Source organism: Uloborus diversus, chromosome 4 (assembly GCF_026930045.1).
Source record: "Uloborus diversus isolate 005 chromosome 4, Udiv.v.3.1, whole genome shotgun sequence".
Taxonomy (NCBI): Eukaryota; Metazoa; Arthropoda; class Arachnida; order Araneae; family Uloboridae; genus Uloborus; species Uloborus diversus.
The window spans coordinates 192619211-192639952 of record NC_072734.1 but is presented as its reverse complement, the minus strand read 5'-3'; the positions used below and the strand labels follow the sequence as shown (position 1 = coordinate 192639952).

At 34.0% G+C, this 20742-nt stretch overlaps 2 protein-coding genes across 2 annotated transcripts in view; one reads left to right on the top strand and one right to left on the bottom strand.

Annotated features, from left to right (window-relative positions):
• The window catches only part of LOC129220454 (signal peptide peptidase-like 3), a 61434-nt gene extending 60699 nt beyond the window's left edge, over positions 1-735 (bottom strand). The window contains exon 1 of the mRNA XM_054854874.1: positions 710-735. Coding sequence (XP_054710849.1) covers positions 710-735 — 26 coding nt within the window. The remainder of the gene's footprint in view (positions 1-709) is intronic.
• Positions 736-2320: 1585 nt separating this feature from the next.
• Positions 2321-19407, top strand: LOC129220146 (protein phosphatase PTC7 homolog). Its single transcript, XM_054854497.1, has 6 exons — positions 2321-2719; positions 5797-5976; positions 8580-8778; positions 10037-10160; positions 15038-15167; positions 17209-19407. The coding sequence occupies exons 1-6, from the start codon at positions 2482-2484 to the stop codon at positions 17322-17324; spliced, it is 987 nt and encodes a 328-aa protein (XP_054710472.1). The 5' UTR covers positions 2321-2481; the 3' UTR covers positions 17325-19407.
• The last annotated feature ends 1335 nt before the right edge of the window (positions 19408-20742 follow it).

The window sequence follows — 20742 nt, the reverse complement described above, 5'->3', positions numbered from 1 at the left end:
TTTAGTATAAATGTATTTCAAAAATGGAATAATGTTACCATCATGAAACTTCAACTTTTTTTTCATATAAATGCTCCATACTAAAAGGGAAAACCTATATACATGTCTGAAATCGTTATCATTATTGGCATTGATGAGAGCAATGACTGAATACATTTCAAGCTTGTTTCAGAGAAGCATTGATTCAAAATTTTCATTATGCTTACTATTAACATTACTGTTGCAAGGCAAAAAAATTTGTAACAATGGGTTTTATATTTAAACATTTCATGTGGAAATTACGTGAAATTTACTGCTTTTCATCCTATTTGAAATAACAATTTTATTTTAGAGTTGATTTTTTTAGCGTTAAGTTGTACCTTAAGAAAGTGAAGCAAATCATTTAGTGAAATCTTTTAAGCACCGAAGTCTCTAAGTGGTCTACTTGCTGAGATATAAGCAAAGGCAGGCTTCATATTTCTCCGTGACAATTAAGCCAAGTATAATATTAAGTACTAAAAAAAGCACTCTATCTAAAGCAGAATTTCGATTTAAAAGTGTTATTAAATTGAATTACAAAAATATACTTTCATCCGGAAACAAACAGCCCTTTATTAGTCTGGGGGTAACACTGGAGTTTATGCAATAGTTATTTAAGTGAGCATTTTACACAGAAAAAATTTACCAAATATTTTTCAAAAAGAATATTGTTTCAGAAATAAATGTATACCATTGATATTCGGACATTTCCACCATTAATATCCCTTTATGTATAGCAACACAGGAGGATCCAAGTTCCACACATAAAAAAACACTCGAACTCCAAATCAGCTTTTCATAACTGTCATTTCAAAGATACTACCATGATTAAAGTCCTTGCATTTTAAACTGACGATACAAATTTTTTTTTCGAGTTTGTTTGTTTACATACTTCATCGATGAAACGTAACAAATAAATAAAACTCTCTTATGTTCATTATTTTTTTCTCAATTTTGTATCCGTGATTTCGAGCTTCAGTAGCAGCACAGAGAGATGGAATAGTAAAATTTTACTCGCAGCACTCGGTCATAATAATGCCTTTTGACACAAGTGTCAAGAGACACAATAAGGGTGCCCTAGATACTTCAAACAGAGAAGAGAGTACATATCGGAGACACTGTTGAAAGTACTGCTGAAGCCATACTGCTCGTTCGATTCGAGCTTGTACACAAAAATGATGTGAACGCTGGCAACGATATTGAAAATTATTTTTTTTAGCAATACCATGGAGGACATCTTAAAATATGAGTTTCAGCATTATTTATATCAAATATAGATTTAACTAGATGAAGAAATTCAAATTATACTAATAATATTTCTCATGGTTCAGTTTTCTGAGACACTTCATGCTTTCAAATCACGAGCGAGATTTTTTACGTCAAGACAAAGGACATTTTGAGAACAACTATTAAATATTCTCATTGCAAAGAAAATCTTCCCATCTTCCCCTAAATTAGCCCTCGGGGCCGTGGTATCCCGATCGGTAGAGTGTCGGATTTGGTGCCGGAGGGTCCTTAAATCGAACTTCGATGGTCGAAGATCCACCGTCGTCATTAAAGGGGACTGGGCGACGTTAAATATGCTCGTGGTCTCAATGTCCTCCAAGTGAAACGATACCTTTGGGGGTGCTAGCACCAGGCAGCTATTAGCTCCTGGACTAGTTCTAAATTCTCATTAACTGTTCGATCCGGTGATGGTACTGTCATCTATCGGTATAAAAAAATAATGGAGGCAAAACACTTAGTATGCAGTCCTCGATATAAATACAGTTGTAGTCAGTTGTGACTCGGAATCGGAAATCCTAAATTAGCCCTCCGCTAGAAAAGATAAAAAATAAAGGTCATATGTAAGTAACATAGGGGATAAACTAGCTGATATTAAAGAATGAATGGGAGCACTTTGCAGTCCCGTCATTTGGAGAGTCAACCCCCCCCCCCCCCCCACCCGACTTGAAAAATAACTGCTTTTACGTGCAAGAGGGTATACGTTTTTATTGTTTTCCGATAAAATTTGAGTTGAGTATGTACCCCTTACCCCCCCCCCCCCCCCCCCGGACATTTTAAAATCACGGTCCGGCACTTTAATAGATCTCACGCTCACCCCCTATGCGCCTGAAGCACAATAAAATTAATCTCCTCTTCCAACTTTTTTTACTAGTTCGAGTTGTTTCAAGATATTTCATTTTCTTTCAGATATTTTCTTGACTTTGATTTGAAAAGAAAGAAATGCGCATCAAGACGCTTGTTTGTACCACGTGGTGTCTATTATTTATGTAAGCAATGCTTTGAATGGCAGGCGAATGATTAAAACGAGATTTCTGCTACGAGCTATGAGTTTTGGTTGTAGGATATGGAAAAAAAATAATTCAAAATCCTTGAAATTACAAAACATAGCGCTGTGATGGATAAGAGATTCGAGCGGACTGGAATTTACGTACAACTGCGAATAATTTCGTGAAAAAAATGCAATCCGTTATTGTGTACGGGCGATTTCTGACTCGAGCTTTAATTAGTGGTGTTTACAATTATTCCAGTAGCACAGAAGCAGCCGTAAATCGTAAAAGAGAAAGAGATTTCAGACTGCTAGCCGTAGCTTGTGGTTTTCCCAAAGTTTCTTCGCGATTTTCCGCCCTTTTAAATAGAGGTCGATACGGGGATGATGCGAGTTTTTTTGCAAGATACAAAACAGCTGATGTATTAGGTATGTTAACATTTGTACATTTTTCTATCACTTTAATTTCCCCTCATTGCCCCCCTTTTTAATTTCAAGATACTTGGCGTCAGAGTGGTAATTTTTCTGATGACCTTCAACAACTAGAAATGCCCTTTGTCCATCCAGTATGCAAATATTTCGTTTTTTGTTTCTCGCGTTAGACTACCGCTTAATTGAATTTGTGAAAGATCATTTTTCCATTAATGTTCGGTAATTCTCTCTTTTTTTTTTCGGTATCTCGTTTTACATTGTTGTTGACCTACATTTCACTTCGCGAAATGTTTTCAAGCGTGTACCAATTATCTAAAAACAAACGTGTCTCTTGATATGGGGGAAAGAAAGATGTTCAAGATTTTGTGAAGAAAAATGTAGTTCCACAACTTGTTACTAGGGATGATTTCGATAATTGGGAATCTGGCGTTCTTTCTTCATTTTTGGCTCCAGCAAGAGGTATTTTTGGTTGCAAATCTAAACAAAGAGAACCGAAACATCTATTCACATAGGGTTACTATAAATCAGCAGGGTTACCAGAGTAAAATTATCTGCTTCAAAAATGAGAGGACCGCACCAGATTACCAATTATCGAAATATCCCCTGTTACTCTTCTCAATGCTGTCAGTTCTTTCATGTTTCTGAAAAATAGCGTGCTGTTTGGCTATAAACTCAACGTACACGCTCAGAACAGGCTAGTTATCGGGGTGGAAGAGGGGGGGGGGGTGCTGTTTAGAAAAAATAATTTTGAATTTATATTTGTATTTTGTTGCTTTTCCCCATAGAATATTCTGGTTTAAAGCTCCTCCCCCCCCCCCCCCCTCCCGGAAAATTTTGAAATGACAGGCCTGTCCTTATGACCTATGATCTACAATTCATCTTTTTTGTGAACATTGAAACTACATTATTCTTTGTATGAAAAGATAATACTTGTTGAAGGTAGAAGTACGAAATATTTTTTACACGTTGTTTACTTTTTATTTGGTTGAAGAGGATGAAACCTTTTCTTATGTATCACGTTGATGTAAGTTAAAAAGTTTGTAAGATAATAGAATAAGTAATAAAGTACAAAATTCAAGTTATGTAGGTTACGCTTGATATTGATATTAAGAGATACCAGCTTGTGAGATATGTTACTTTAGTGTGGAGGAGTTTCCAAATTACTTATAGGGCATAAATTAGAATATAAGGGTGAGAGGGAATCCATTAATGATGTCACACTTTTTTCAACATTTTTGATCCCCTCTTTTTCTTTGTCACACTTCAACTTACCCCTCCCCTTTTCACATGTTTTTCATAAGCATATTCTCATTAAAAGTGCATGATGTCACATTTCTTGACATCCTCTCACTTCCTCATATCACAAGCTCGCAATTTCACAGTGTAAAAGCATTACATTATTTGAGGACAGCCCCTTAAAGTAACTAGGACCATCCTAGCTGCGCCAGAGCCTGTTGCTAGTTGTCACATTTGTATGTGTAAATATTTGGCATACCCGTTTCAATATTCAAATACGACGACCAGCAACAGACTCTGGGCCCAGCTAGGCAGATCCTAGTCAATTTATGAGTCTCCAATGAAGCTCAATGACCCTCTTAAAGCTATCCACAGCCTTGCTCATTATCGTCCCTTCCGGTAAGCTGTTCCAAGAGCCCACAACCCTACTAAAGTAGTAGTTTTTCCTGATTTCCAGGTAAGCCTAAGATTTAAATAGCTTAACCCTTCAAGCGGCCGTGACGTAAAATTCCTTCACCCAGCGATGTATCGAAGAGCGGCCGTGTCGAAAAATTTCGCCATGAATATTCTTTCATAGAATTTTACGCCGCAGCCGTTCTCGAAGCAGAATATTCAAGGCCAAATTTTTCGACACGGCCGCTCTTCAATACATCGCTGGGTGAAGGAATTTTACGTCACGGCCGCTTGAAGGGTTAAAACAATGAACTCTTGTCCTCATGGACACCTATATAGGGGGTAAAGGGGGGGCTCAAGCGCCCCCCCCCTTTGAAATTAGAACTTCCTCGCTTTTAGTACTTTTTTCTTTGCAAAAATGTAAAAAATTTCTTTTCCAGCCATTAATGAATAAGTTATTAAAAATGTCAAAAATTAATGACTCTAATCTGTCCTGAAATCAGTTTCTATGGGGAAAAATCCACCTAAACCATGGGGAAAATTTTTGAGCCCCCCCCCCCTTACAATTTTGCATATGGGCGCCCTTACTCGTCTTGCTTCCCGTGCAAAAAATTAAACCATTGACACCGTTCATTTTGATAAATTTAAATAACTGAATCATGTCCCCTCTGACTCTCCTTTGCACCAGGCTATACATATTAAGCCTATTAAATCTGTTATCATAGGGCTTAATATGTATAGTCTAAATCTGAAAATCCTCTTACTAGTCTAGTAACCCTTCTCTGAACCTTTTCTGACACAGAAATATCTTTCTTGTCTTGAGATAAGACGACCAAAACTGCATAGCGAACACCAGATGGGGTCTCACCAAACTCCTATATAAAGGTAGAAGAACCTTCTTGGATTTGTTTGTAATAGCTCTATTGATAAACCCAAGCATTCTGTTGGCTTTGTTACTTGCAGTGCTGCACTGTAGACTAAACTTGAAGTCCTGATTTATTAAGATACCCAGATCAATAACGTTTTCTGCCTGACTAGTGATTGAACTCTATAAACGATAACTAGTACACTTATTTCCATGACCTAAGTGTAGCAATGTATATCTAACCTTGCTTTTTTGTTTAAAATCTCATCATTTCTGAATCTGAAAACACAGTGTTGCGTTGATTTTTATAGTTGTAAACATCATCTTATTCTTGTCAAAAAATTACCATTTACTTTGCAATCTTTTGGGTAATAATGTGTAATTTTTGTGTACATTAACATACCTTTTACATAGGTAAAATTATTTCAACTATGAATTAAGGTTAGATTTTGAGGGTGAGTAAAAGAAGAAAATAAGATTCAATGATGAATTTGATTCAACTTTTGCTATAAATAATTCTTTTGCGTGATCAGTATTTATCTGGAAATATAAAATGCTTTAATTGTTTCGTGTTCTCTAGGTGTTGCCGATGGCGTCGGCGGTTGGCGAAACTATGGTTTTGATCCTTCCAAGTTTTCTTATACTTTGATGGAGACGTGTGAAAGGCTTGTCGTCACAGGTCGCTTCAATCCTAGAAATCCTGGCCACCTCATAGCTGCCAGCTATTATGAACTGAAGGAAAATAAAGAGCAAATTATAGGTCTGAATTTAGATTACTATAGTTGAGCTGTGACATAAAGTTTGTCTTTTTTATCTCATATCTGTTGCTTTATGTTCAGAGCTTATTCAACAATTAAAATTATTTAAGTTCTAAGTTTTTCTTCTTTATTTATTTTGTACTGCTTATTTATTCATTTTTTAAGGTCTTGGTTTTTTCTTCTTTATAAGTAATTTACAACTGGTGGTGTAGCCATGAAAAATTTTAGAGGAAGGATATGGTTATTGATTAATTTTAGTTCAGTTCTGGGGGGGGGGGGGGATAGGGTAGATAAACCATTCAATGAACACCTCATATTTTTTATGAAAAAATGAGGTTTTAAATTTTAAAACATGTTTTTCAAATTGTTAATTTTTTTTTTTTTTTTTTTTTTGTGTTGAAGTGGGGGGATTCTATTGTCTTCGATCTTGTTTTGTTACGTAAATAGTGTGAATTCCTGTCAAATGTACATACCTGCCAACCCTTCCGGATTTCCCGGAAGTTTTACGGATTTTTATGTCCTTTTCCGTTTTTCTGGTTATGAGCAAAATCTTCCGGATTTTTCACGTTTTGTAGGAAAAATAATTATCTCGCCAATTTTGGCGCTAACGATACTTTTGCGGGACGCAGCACCGCGTTTTAGTCCAAGTAGCCAAGGAAAGTTTGCCGTAAGAGAATGGCACGAGAAGAAGCGAGGCAAGATTATGACGTCACTGAGTGATACAGCGCATGACTTCATCGGGATCCAATCAAAGCAAGCGTTGCGGCGGGCAACTAGGGGCACAATTTCGGTGCCAATTATCTTCTCATTCTCTCAATTCAAGCTGTTTTTGCTTCGTTCTTTTTTTAAGATGAGTAACAAATGTTATTTCCAAACTTTTAAAGAAAGCAATAAAAGTAACATTTACTAAACGAAAGTAAGTTCAATTGATATAAAATTCATAACTAATATATTGTTAAATGTAAAGAGGGTTGGTGTCCTGTTTGATTTTATTTTGCGTTAAAATCTTGTGGATAAAAATAAAAAAATCTTCCGGATTTTTATTCTCGGAGGTTGGCAGGTATGAATGTATAAAATTTCAGCTAAATTTGAAAAGAAGTGCAGAAACTGAGTTCCTGTGCAAATTAAGACCTTGGTACTTGCATGTATTATTTGTGAGAAGCAAAATGTTAAGATGTTTCGTGAAATATTGTCATTTGCATTTGTGCTGTGTCAAAGGCAGAGAGAAAATATGCACCTGCTTAGAATTATTTTTTAAAAAAATCCTAAAATGTTCATACCTATTGATTGTGAAAAATTCCATTTAAGATCAATTTCCAGAAAAAGGTAGACCTCAGGTGTTGTTTCCTAAATATTTCTTATTACATTTTTTTTTCTTTCAGAAACTACAAAGCTTTATCTGCCACAAAAGTTTTTCTAATGTTATTAGATTAATGAGCTTTGTAGATTACTACTTAAGCTGAGCTCTATAGTCCCTCAAATTTATTTTAGTGCCTAAATAGTCAGAATTCTATCCAAAATGTCAAAAATTGCTAAAGAACTGTGAGCTGGGCTCCCGTGAGCTTTCACGAAAGCCTTCAACCAATCTAGATACAGTCAACTCGCGCTACAACGCAATTCGACTTACACGAAACGGCTATAACGCGATTTTTTCGCGAGTAGCGAAATTTATAGCTAACGAGAATTTCTCGCCCGGGACGCGAATGTGTTCATCAAGGAATCGATGGGCGTACGTATCATCTTCGATAGTGGCTACTAAATATCAGTTTCTCGAAGTGACTTCATCCTTTTCGCATGACTAAAGTGTGGAAGTTTTAACACCGTACTAGTCGAATCATTGCTTTGTTGGTGTATAAAAATAACTACTCCGTATTTCCCACTTTAAATGCAAAAGTTAATTTCACATAGTATATTTTTCTAAGCATGCTGCTTCAACTTAAGCCAGGGTACAGAAAGTTTCTTAAAAGTAAGGAAAAGTCAAGATCTTCGATATGCAGGAGAATATAGTATCAATCGGGAGAACTTCACATCAGCACCAACTATTATAATCTTCAGCTTTTTAGTTATAGTAATTATTATAACCATATATACTGTAGAGTAGTATAATACTGTTGCTTTTCGTTTTTATTAATATTATTGCATACTGTACATACAGTATTGTACATTGTCTCACTCTTCCACTGATCATTGATTTTGTACATCATAACAGTATTTTAAATTGATTAAGTCATTTTTTTTTTGAAAAACAATGCAGTATAAATTCAGTTCTTTATGTGGAAAATATTTAAATATACTTAAGGAATGGTTTAAAGCAGTCGAAAGGGTATTTATGAGTCTCTAAAATAATTGTTTATGTTTGTCAAAAAGTGGTTTTCATACCCTTTTTCACAACGCGAAATTTCGACTTACGCAAGGGGTTTTGGAACGTATCCCTCGCGTAAGTCGGGACTGGACTGTGTGTAGATAAACTAGTTAAGGTTGGTACTGAATACGTTTAGTAGAACCAATAGCTTTGGCTCCGAACTCTATTGTACTTTTAAAATGTTTGATGCTATGCAGCAGTTGAATGTGTGACTTGCTCTCAATCATGACTTAATAATTTCAGGGAGCAGTACTGCATGTGTGGTAGTGCTAAATCGCACCGATCAGATGTTGTACACGGCCAACATTGGGGATAGTGGATTCATGGTGATGCGTAAGGGACAAATAGTGCACAGATCAGAAGAACAGCAACACCACTTCAACACTCCATTTCAACTTTCTTTAGCTCCTGCCAATATTACAGGCCTGGTGCACAGTGACAGGTGAGGTGTTTGAGATGCTGACTTTTTCTAATACTAATGTAACAATTCATTAAGTTACCGCCCTATAGCCAGGGCTAAGGCAGAAATGCATGAAATATACACAGCCAGCTCAGTCAATTCCAGCCGAGGACTGCAGTTTCGTGCTTATTAGCACTCATCAGCCCGGCATAGGAGTAACTGAGCTGGAGGTGGAAAACCTCTTATGGAAGCCAAGAGTGCCAATAGCTACTAGTTTGTTTGGCACTCTTGGCTTCCTGAAGAGGTTTTCCACCTCCAGCTCAGTCACTTCCTATGCCTGGAGCTAATGAGCACGATGCAGTCCTCAACTGGAATTGACTGGGCTGGCTGGGTATTTCATGTACTAATCTAACAAGTATAAACAAGCTTTGGGCTAAACAATATTTACTTATTTTTATTTAAAAAAATAGCCCTATAAATACATTTAAACTAGAAACAGATATAAAACATTTTTGTGCGTTAAATTGAGCCTGCAGTATTTATTTATAGCTTAACTTATATTGCAGATTGTAAAAAAGAATGGTTAATATTGTGTCCCAAAATGTTGCATGCAAAATTTTTTTTGTGTCTTCCTACCTTCCTATTTAGTTTAAACTTTAGAATGAAAGTGGTTGGAGAGGGGAGGGGGAGGAGGGGATTTTATCATTGCAGTCATATTTAGAAGTAGCTCAAATCAGATGAAGTTTGCATAAATGTGGTATAGAGCATATTGACATGGGATAAACTCAATTACATTATGATTGTTATTTCAACCAACAAAAATTAATTTCTTTATAAAATTGCTATTTTATGTGCACTGTTTTCATGCTTAGCTATAAAACATATTCAAACAAAAAAACAATTTTATTTTTTATTTTTAAAGATGTTTTTAGAAAGAAATAATTGAAGGAACTCACCAATTAAAAAGTTGGTTTAAAACCAATCAAATTTTCAGTATTTTTGCAATAACAAATAAAATATTTCAGGGCCTTTTCTCTCATTTTTTCCTTAGTAGTTTTGGTATTAATTTTTAAAATACATTTCTTAATTTTTTACAGCATTACTGTTTAAAAAGTACTGTAATTAGTCCACTAAGACTTCAGTGTAGTTTATAAAGAATGTTGCACACATGTAATGTATTTAATTAGTTAAGCTTTTTTGTTCTTATTTTTCATAATTTTTGTTTTGCTTATTTTTGTACCTTTCTTTTTTTTTCCCTTTCCCATTTTGTTTCAATTCTCTCCTTCCCCTTATTTTCCAGTCCCGAATCAGCTGATACAACATCCCTACCAATTGAAGAAGGAGATCTGATTTTATTAGCAACTGATGGACTCTTTGACAATCTTCCTGAATCTGTTATTGTTCAGCACTTGTCTAAACTCAGGGTAAGTCTCGCTTAAAATATTATGTAAGTGTTTTGTAACCTTTTCAAAACTTTTTTATTTCCTTTTACAAAGTAAAGGAAGTATTGTATTCACGAAAAAAATTTTGACCCAAAAATAAGCTTTAATTTCCATTGCTTGCCCCCCAACAAAATGTGGAGTTTTTTTCAACCAACCACACACGGATATATGTCTAAGAACGTATAGACACCCGAAATATCCATTTTGACAATCCCCGAATTAATTACAACGAGTTTTCTCTTGACGTCCATATGTACGTATCTCGCATAACTCAAAAACGGTATGTCCTAGAAAGTTGAAATTTGGTACGTAGACTCCTAGTGGGGGTCTAGTTGTGCACCCCTCCCCCTTTTGGTTGCATTCGGGTGTTTCTAAAGGGGTCTTTTGCTCCTTTTTGGGGGGAAATCATTGTTAATTTCCATGTAAACTCAAGTGGGGTTATAATTCGGCGGACACTTGGCGATATTTCGCCAGTATTTTGGTCGCCAAGCTTTGTCGCCAACTTGGCGACAAATTTGTCACGAGTTTTCTCGTGACGTATGTATGTGCGTATGTGTGTATGTATGTCTCATAACTCAAGAACGGAATGTCCTAGAAAGTTGAAATTTGGTACGTAGACTCCTAGTGGGGTCTCATTGTGCACCTCCCCTTTTAGTTGCATTCGGATGTTCTTAAGGGAGTCTTTTACACCTTTTGGGGGAAATCATTCTTAATTTTGATGCGAACTCAAGTGGTGTTATAATTTGGCAAACACTTGGCGACATATCTCCAAGCTTTTGGTCGCCAAGTTTTTCCGCCGACTTGGCAACCAAAAAAAAAATGCTGTTTTTTTTTTTTTTTTTTTAAATAAATTTGGTCTCATTTTGGCCATTATTGGCAACATTTAAAGAGTTAACCATTCAATTACATTAAAATGTCAATATTGGGAAAATTAACCTGTATAAAACGTTTTTTGCTTCAGTTCGCAGCAAACTTTGGGGGGGGGGGATATTTAAAGTGTTTCTTTGCTTACTCCAAGGGATCTATAACTATTATCATTGAATTGGCGTAAAAGGAAGTCGTGAGATGCACACCATAGACTAATAATAAGAGTAGACCGAGCTATGGCAACCCTTTTGCTGCTCATAAACCAAACCATGTGACTGGTGGATATCCTAGCAACAGCGGGCGTTAATCGTAGCAGACGATCAACGCCAGCGCGAAATAAAATAAATAGAATTGATGGAACACGGAAGAATGATGTTTTATGGAGTCCGATTCGTAAATTTGTTATTCTAAGTTGTAAATATTTTATTAATATAGTGAGGTTTTCGTTTAGATAGTATTGTGCATTTTCTTTAGTCAATTTCAATAACTCTCTAAGCAATTAAAGACCCAAAAAGAATCAGCAAACGGTAAGATTTTCACCTAAAATTTCATTTAAGATACCGATTAGTACATTTTTGCGTTAACGCAAAACGTTTACGCCATTATGTTCATGCCAACGCTGACGTAGCAGTTCCAAATGAAATAAAAGTTACTGAAAACTGTGATCAAAAACTAATGCCAAAATAATACATAACTAAAAGAAACAGTTCAGTCTCTACACCATGAAAAAAAAAATTTTTTTAATGAAAACATATTGTCTTAAAATACATGTCAAGTGCCAAACTATAGATAATGCTGCCATCTAGCAACCATGCTGCCAAAGTCTTCGCCAAGCCCTTCCACTAGTCACATGATGTATCCATGAACCAATTTTTTCATCAGCAAGTCCGGGGAAGCTCGGTCTACTCTTATTATTTGTCTATGATGCACACATAAGCTCGTTTTCTTTTCGGGTTGCACATACAGGGTGATTATAGTTAAAGTTACGATTTCAAAGCACTTTAATTTAAAAGTTACTTTTCGGACTGACTCGATATTCCACCAGAACCAGGGTTGGCCGGATTGGACCCAATTGGGTTGGACCCAATGGTTTTTTTTTTGAAAAAACCCATTTAAAAAAACCCATTATTTAGCCCACTTTTGGGTTTTTTAAAATTTTCTGAGAAATTTTTAGAAAAAATTGATTAATTCAAATACTTTCACAATTTAAACTTATTTTTTATTTGTTCTTTACCACAGACAATGGACATAAAAAATGAATTTTGCACTTAAATAGTATTTCTTAACTCTTGACGGCATTAAAAAAATACTTCAAAGGTTTTAAATAAATATATTTAACTTTTTTCTTTAACTGGTCAATAAATAACTCAAATTACCCTGACTAAGTACTGTCACGTCTGATTTTCGCAATATCTGTAGATTGTACAGAGTAAACTACTCTAGCTAAATGGCTTTCATGGGAATTATTTCCTACAAACCAACACGTCACAAATCTCAAATAAACAAGGTATATTTTTGAAATTAACAGGTTTCTCAAACGGTCAGACAGAAAACAGAATAGGATGTACAGTATTATCATTATCTTACGAAAAAGTTTAATATTTCTTAGTCTGTACACAGAAATAGAAAAACAGGCAACATAAAGATCAAAGAAATGTCTTGATTAAGCTGGAATTCAGTAAAAAGGGATTTAAACTACTTGAAGTTCTACAGTAGTTTTGCATAACAAAATGAAATACAATAAAGTAAAATGCAAAAAAAAAAAAAATTAATAATTTAATAAAGCGAACAATAGATTTTATCACTCGAGAAGTAACTTGCCTTAACTATTGGTAATCATGGAAACTAAAAACTCTGAAACTTCACTATTCTTGGGTTTCATCGTCTTTTATACTTTTCTTCAGAAAACCCTGAGTTTTAACTAGTTTTCCAACTCTTTTTTTATCCCAAGACAATTTTTGCGCTTTGTCTGTATACTTACGCTACAATATTCCACAAGTACCCCACATTTTCCCTAAAAAAAGACAAAAAACCCCAATTTCTTTTAAAAAACCCAGCTTTAGTTGGGTTTTTTTTGGGTTTTATTTAAAAAAACCCTGGGTCCATGGGCTTTTTAAAAAAAACCCGGGTTTTTGCCAACCCTGATTGCTACACTTAGGTCATAGAAATAAGTGTACTTGTTATCATTTATAAAGTTCAATCATTAGTCAGGCAGAAAATGTTATTGATCTGGGGGTCTTAATAAGTCAGGATTTAAAGTTTAGCCAACAGTGCAGCATTGCAAGCAACAAAGCCAACAGAATGCTTGGGTTTATCAATAGATCTATTTCAAACAAATCCAAGAAGGTTCTTCTGCCATTATATAGGAGTTTAGTGAGACCCCATCTGGTGTTCGCTGTGCAGTTTTGGTCGTCTTATCTAAGGAAAGATATTTCTGTGTCGGAAAAGGTTCAGAGAAGGGTTACTAGACTAGTAAGAGGACTTTCGGATTTAGACTATACATATTAAGCCCTATGATAACAGACTTAATAGGCTTAATATGTATAGCCTGGTGCAAAAAAGAGTCAGAGGGGATATGATTCAGTTATTTAAATTTACCAAAATGAACGATGTCAATGGATTAAATTTTTGCACGGAAAGCAAGAAGAGAAAGGGCGCCCATATGCAAAATTGTAGGTGGGAGGGGGGGGGGCTCAAATATTTTCCCCATGGTTTAGCTGGATATTTCCCCCATAAAAACTTTCTGTGTAACACATAGTTTTATCAGTGAAATTATAGATTTCCCTAAAACCCTCAGAATCTATTATTTTATTTCAGCTAACAATATTTCCATTCTTAACAGATGGCATATGTAGGCTTTTGCCCTTAAATTGCTTATGCTTATGATGCAGCTCCAGGGATTGTATTATAACCACAGATATATTATGAGAATTTTTTTCCCTGAGGCAAAAAAAAAAAAAAAAATCGATGGCTTTTAGAGGAGTGAAATTATTTTGGATGGAGTGAAATATACAAAACCAATAATAGTGATCACTTTCCCAGAAAATTTTTTTTTAAGGTGAAATGTAAGATGGCAGAGAAAGAAGAGATGTGTATTATTCTGATTTTTGACTGTTAGAATGGTTGACATTTTCAATTTAACTAAATAAAACAACATTCAAATGTAGTACTTGAAGAAAAAAAAATCCTTCATTTTTTACAATTTTAAATTTCAATTAAATATTTAAAAAAAAATGAATATATGCTTGCTAACTGTTTGGAGCATTAATGCATAAAATACTCTTGATGTTAAAAGCTATGTACATTTAACCATATATATTAAATACATTTTAAGCAGGGTTCATGTTTTTTTTTTTTTTTTTTTTTTTTTTTTTTTTTTTTTTTTTTTTTTTTTTTAAAGATTTTTTAAAATTTAAATCCGATTTTTTTTTTTATTTTTAGATTAATCCATTCAGCTTACTTTTAAAACTAAGATAAGTTCTCTAACTAGTCGACACTTTTAAAAGATATATAAATTCGTTATAATATTTAGATAAGAAGTGATTTTTTTTTTTAATGCTTTGCTTTAAAATAAGGTTTCCATCATCATGTACGTTTTAGTGTAAAAGAATATGTTGAGAAAATTACTTTTCTTAGCTATATTAGTGAAGGTGTATAGGCAAAACTGCAAACTTTTATTTGGTTCTGCATTGAATTGAACTGTAATTTTGAGTTAAAGCAATATTGCAAGACTGAAAATCTGTTTCACTCACAGAAAGGGGAATCTATGTAGTTTTGCCTGTTGAAGATAAGATTGTATAATGCAGTGTAGTTAAGTTTAGGGTAACATTCTAAAAATGCAAAATTAATTTATAAACATAAAATGAACTGATTTTAATTAAAGATTTTGATTAAAAAATCACTTGATTCAAATCAATATTTTTTTAAAAATCACTTGATTTAAATCATAATTTAAATACAAACCCTGATTTTAAGTATACATATATTTATAGGACCACAACTTAGAAAATATGCAGAAAATGGTGAATTCTTTGGCATTTTTAGCTCATCGATTAGCTTTTGATGCTAATTATTTATCACCTTTTGCCAAGAGAGCTCGTGAGAATGGAATTAATACATTTGGTAAGTTACAATTTATTTATTTCTTTTTATAGGCTTAAAATTATCATATTTTGTCAATGGCATTGGTGTTATAGTAGGCTGAATTTGTTTCGTTTTATATTCTTACTGCTATTAATATTGCAGTTGGATTTTTAATACTTCATATTGATTATTCACTTTTCTGAGGTTTACTTAATACCTTTTACTCTACCTTTGTTTAGTAAAATTTTGTACTGGCAAATTGTGCATCAAATGAAAGTGTCTGTCAAGACTAGTACTGGGTATCAATATAAAGCAAACTATAACTTAAAAGCTAACCTTGCCAATCAAATTTACATATTTAAAGTTTGTTAAACTTCAGACCCGGTGGCTTTTTTAGTTTGAATCCAATTTAGTGCAGATAGATACAAAGAAAAATAAATAAGGAAGTACAGTGATCTCTCACGTATAGGTGACTTCTGTTACACGCGTTTTTCACTTATGCACATTTTTCTCACAGGCCTAGGCAGCGAAACGGGAAAACAATTTTTATTTATACGCAAAACCTAAAATAAACCTTTCACTTATGCATGATAAAAAAAAAAGACAAGTTCTTGTTAAATCAACTATCCATACTTTGCCTATTGGAAGATTTGTACCCTTCTTGTTTTGTCTCTTGGAATGCATTTACACGCCTTAATTCCATTGTTCGGATTCTTCCAAGAACGCGTTCTTGTGGAATTGGGGGTGGAATTAATCTTGTGATTGACATCGAGAGGAGAGAACAGTTACACACAGAAAAGGTTTTCGACACTGAAAGTCGTGGTCAAATGATAGGCATTGATGTAGCCTATTGAGGATCTTTTGCATTCTTGTAGACCATAGCACTGATCACGGGACATTTTTTAGGTTTTGGGGATTTTGCTTTCGTTCTGTACAGTGCATAAAAAAATGACAAAATGTATAACTTCAAATTTTACATTTTAATTAAATTACAATGCATGAACGAAAATTATATTTGTATTTATTCATCAGTATTAGTAGTGTACTATTAATATTACTATAACACTATAACAGATGTTAACTTATTGCATTTGGGCTTATTTTTGGGTTTTCACTTATGTGAGAATCTCACTTGTGTACAAAAATTTTATTGTTCCCCTTTGGTCCCGTATAAGTGAGAGGTCACTGTAAAACTAACATCAGCAATCCAATTTGAAATTAAACCTTTTTATGAAATTCCAAGTTTGGATGGTGCCTAAATAATTATAATAAATCTTAATTTATTGCTCACGCAATGGGCACTCATTTGCAAAACATTTTAAGGGGGGGGGGGAGACTCAGATAATTTCCTCATGGTTTAGCAGAACATTTTCCCCTTGGAATCCAATTTCAGTATACACATAATAAGAGTTATTAAATTAGACATTTTTAATAACTCATTCATTAATGGCTGGAGAAGAAATGATTTTATATTTTTGCAAAGAGAAAAGTACTAAAAGCAAAAGAAGTTCTAATTTTTAAAAAGGGGGGGGGGACTTGAGCCCCTACGTGCCCCTCCCTCCCCTCATGGGCGCCCATGGCTCATGCTAGCCGCTTCACATATTAGAACACTATCCACTGCATTCCTTCTAAATCTTTGCAACGTTTCCGCTATTTTTTTTGTTGTTGCATGCATAGCAGTAATTGACTAACTTAAATAACGATTGCAGACTTGTCAACTTTCTTCCTTAGGCAATGTGTTTCGTGTAAGTCGAGTTAGAACATTGCCCTACTAGATGGCGCTGGTGCTTAAGGAGCCTTGACAATTCTTTACTTTTCTGTGTTAAACCGATGCAGCTTATGTATCCCCCAATCATTGTCAATGTTTCAAAGTTTATTTATTTGTGATTGGACGTCGCCCATTTTGACCGCAAAAGGCGCCACAGGGTACCCCTGCATCCACCAATCAGTGGCAAAGTAATGGAAAAAGGGTGTGCCCTGTAGCGCCCTCCTTGTTGCTATGGGTTTCAGCGATTGCCTCGTCCCGTAAGTATTTAGTGGGGCCATGGTTAGTGTTGACTCTATTTTATTATTATTGCAGGTGGTAAACCGGATGATGTCACTGTCCTACTTGCAGCTGTGACCAATCTACTAGGGGAGAGGACGGAACCTATACCCGCAGTCATTGCTCAACATAGTTGTTCAGATCACGGATGATAATCATTGAACTCATTATTTAAAAAAAATTTTTTTTTTATTTCGTAGTCTGTAAACTAGAACATCAGGGAATTACAATGATATAGGCATTTTTATTTTAAAACATCATCTGGTGAAAACTTTCAGTGCTTATATAATCTAGTTCTGTTGTCTGTATCACAGCAGTTTGCCTGCGTACAAAGAAGGAAGACTGAGTAGGAAGTTCCTCGACGGTAGAATAACTAACTAACTAGCTTGCTAAGGTTGTGTTTTAGAAGAGGTTAATAGTACTATTTTAAAAGTTTATGCGGTCATCTCAGTGCCTTCCTGAACTTCATGTTTTTCTGTTTTCAAAATGGTTTCCTGCTGTCGTATACCAAATGGCACAACTTTGAGGGTCCTAGATCTGGACTTGGGTCAGTTGTCATTAGATATGAGACTAGGTAAAGCAGTTTGAGGCCTGCAAGTGTTCAATGTTGTTAGTTTTTGTCTCCAGAAATGCCAAGGAGTTTCTTTTGGAATTAACCTTTTTAATTTTATTTTACTTTTTTTTAACTCTTACAATGCAGTATGGGCCAATTGCTTGTATTTGCTATAGAAAAAATTAGGTTAAATAAATTTTATAATTTGTTCAGGCATTTATACTGAATACTGTTTTAGATTTAAATGCTAAAATATTTGCAATCACAGTGAAAGGACAAAAAAAGAAAAAAAATCTTGCGATACTGTTCTGATGCAAAAGTTAGTTATTTAAAACATATGTTCCAACTTCAATTAAAAATTGGCTTAAAATATGATATTGTGACAGGGAAAAATTGTTCCCAAATGTAAGAGGGGACGAAAAGTGATGTATTTTACAAATTTCGAATGGTGAACCTGAAGAATGTGTAAGAAAATGATAAATTTAAAAATTAGGTTTTTATATTTTCAAATTTAAATAAATTACCAAAAAAAAAATCCCACCTTGAAACAAAACAAGTATAATATTTACTAGTGGTTTAAAAAAAGTTAATTCCAAGAAAAACGCCATTGCATTTCAGGAACCAGACTAGTAACTTTGGATCCCTGTAGCAGCCAAAGTAAAGCTTGTACAGCAGGGTACGCTGATATATATCAAGATTATTATCCGTTATTTATTTTGAAAATATCATGATATTTTGATATTTCCGATATTTATTTTTTCAACTACGGTATTTTCAATATAAAAATTATAAAAATCATAGTAATATTGTTTATTTATTATAAAAAATAACAAAAAAGTTATGTACTATATTTTTATGTTGTATTAATACATCATTAATATAACAAAGTAATATAATTATTTTATATTCATAAAATTATTAGTAATGTAACCGCTTTAAGTCATATTAAAAGTGCCTACTTAAATATTAAATGTTGGTTAGAAAAAAAGAAAATATCTGATGACTGTGCACCGACTAATGCACATTTTTTATTTCTGAATCATATGTAAAAGTATCTAACAAAAAAAAAATGAGTATAAAAACTAATGCTAAATTAACTCCATTAAAATCAATGAAAATGTGAAATGAAATATTTGATATAAACAAGGAAAGAAAACTTAATTTTAAGTCTACATAATGTAATCAATAATAATGTAAGAAAATAAAGAGTGATTTGAGGGTGCTTTTACTTTTGTGAAGACTTTAGTTTGCATTGATTGAAAATATCAGATATATATCAAAATATCGGATACTTTCTATTATTTCAAAAATATCATGATATTTTCAAACCCTATTGTGCAGTCAAAGCACTTTACCTGGGCCTTTTTTTTTGACATAAATAAAGAAATTTATCTAGATCAGTTTTACCCTCAAGATTGTGCCATCCGGTAGAGAGGTAACATATAAATACAATCAATATTCAGTATCTTCTTAAATTTGAAGTATCATACTCAGCTATGTTATTGGAGTATGAGTTTCAGAGGGAAAGGTACAATATATAATTTACTATACATATCATTTGCAAAAACTATTTACATTTTCCAGCATACTTTTGAGTGATGTGTTGTGAAGGAGACATGTTTTGAAGAGAACCCGTTTCAATGGTTTATTTTTATTTTCTAAAAATATTTTCCTATTTTCTAGCTTCTAATTCTTCATTTTATTATTATTTTTTTAATAAGAGAAGTACAGTAGCCCCTCGTTATGTCGCTCATTCGGATATATCGCTCTTTTCTTCTGTCTCCCAAAACATTAAAGTAAAAAAAAATCTTGCTTTAAGTTGTGAAAGCATATTGGTATTACAAGCAGTAAAGGTCTCTTTCTTCTTTATTTTGTCAATGAACAAAAGGAAAATGCTTCTATTCTTCTACATTCGCTGGAAAAGCAACGGCAATTGCTGTCATCCGAATGTACATACCCGCAGAGAATTTCAATTTATGATAGTTTGTGAACTACTCGACAGGCTTCTTTTGTATTGATACTAACCCCTTTGCAATGGGTGAGAGAGCAGGCAGGTGTCGTACTGGCCCTAGTTGAGAAAACATATGCCCCCTTATAGTACGGAAAAGATTTGTGCTTGGTTGCACAAATCAGATTTGCATCAAAGAAAGAAAGAATGTTAGACGAACAAAAGCGTTTCCTGGAAACAATCTCGTTATTTTTACTTTTCACAAGGTTTCTTCAGCAAATCGTAGAGATGAGAAAATCGATTGGGAGTAAGAAGGTATTGGGATGCTCACTCTTATCTCGCGGTAACTAAGAAAGATCATTCCTTCGCCATTTGATGTTGCACCTTTCGGACTCTGAAATTTAATTTATTTAAATTTCAATCTCGTTTAAAGTTTAATTCGTGTGATAGTACATTCATGAACTACATCGGAACCTTTTAAAAACCATGTCGCAAAGAATGAATGCTAATTTACCTGTATAATGGATGGATAACTATTTTTAATGATCTTGGTTATATCGCAATTTTTCTTTATCCCCCAAAAAGCGCGATGTAACGAGGGGTTACTGTAATTTCTTGCAAATCTTCGTGTATGTTATGGCTAATCACAAGCATTGAATAATTGAGTGTTTTAACTGTCTTTCTTGCGGTCATTAATTGTGTGAAATACTTTTTGAAATTTCTAGCTACAAAGAGAACAGTAATGTTTAGAAGTGTTAATACATAAAGAAGAAAAACTCCCTGATAATTGTTTCTTCATTTCTTTGTAAACAGCTACGTATGGGCATGTAGCGTCGATGAGTCTTAATTTTATTGTGTTCAGAAAAAATGACCGTTGGTAAAAAATATCTATACATCTCCCTGATTTTACACAATTGATGATGGTTCCCTCTCTTTAACCCTCACTTGAAAAACATTGTGTTTCTACAGGGGTCTGTCCAGGATTTTTCACAGGGTCCGTTTTTTGTGAAAAATAAAATAATTTTGTGAAAAGTGAATTAATTTTTATGAAAAATCAAATTTCGCAAAA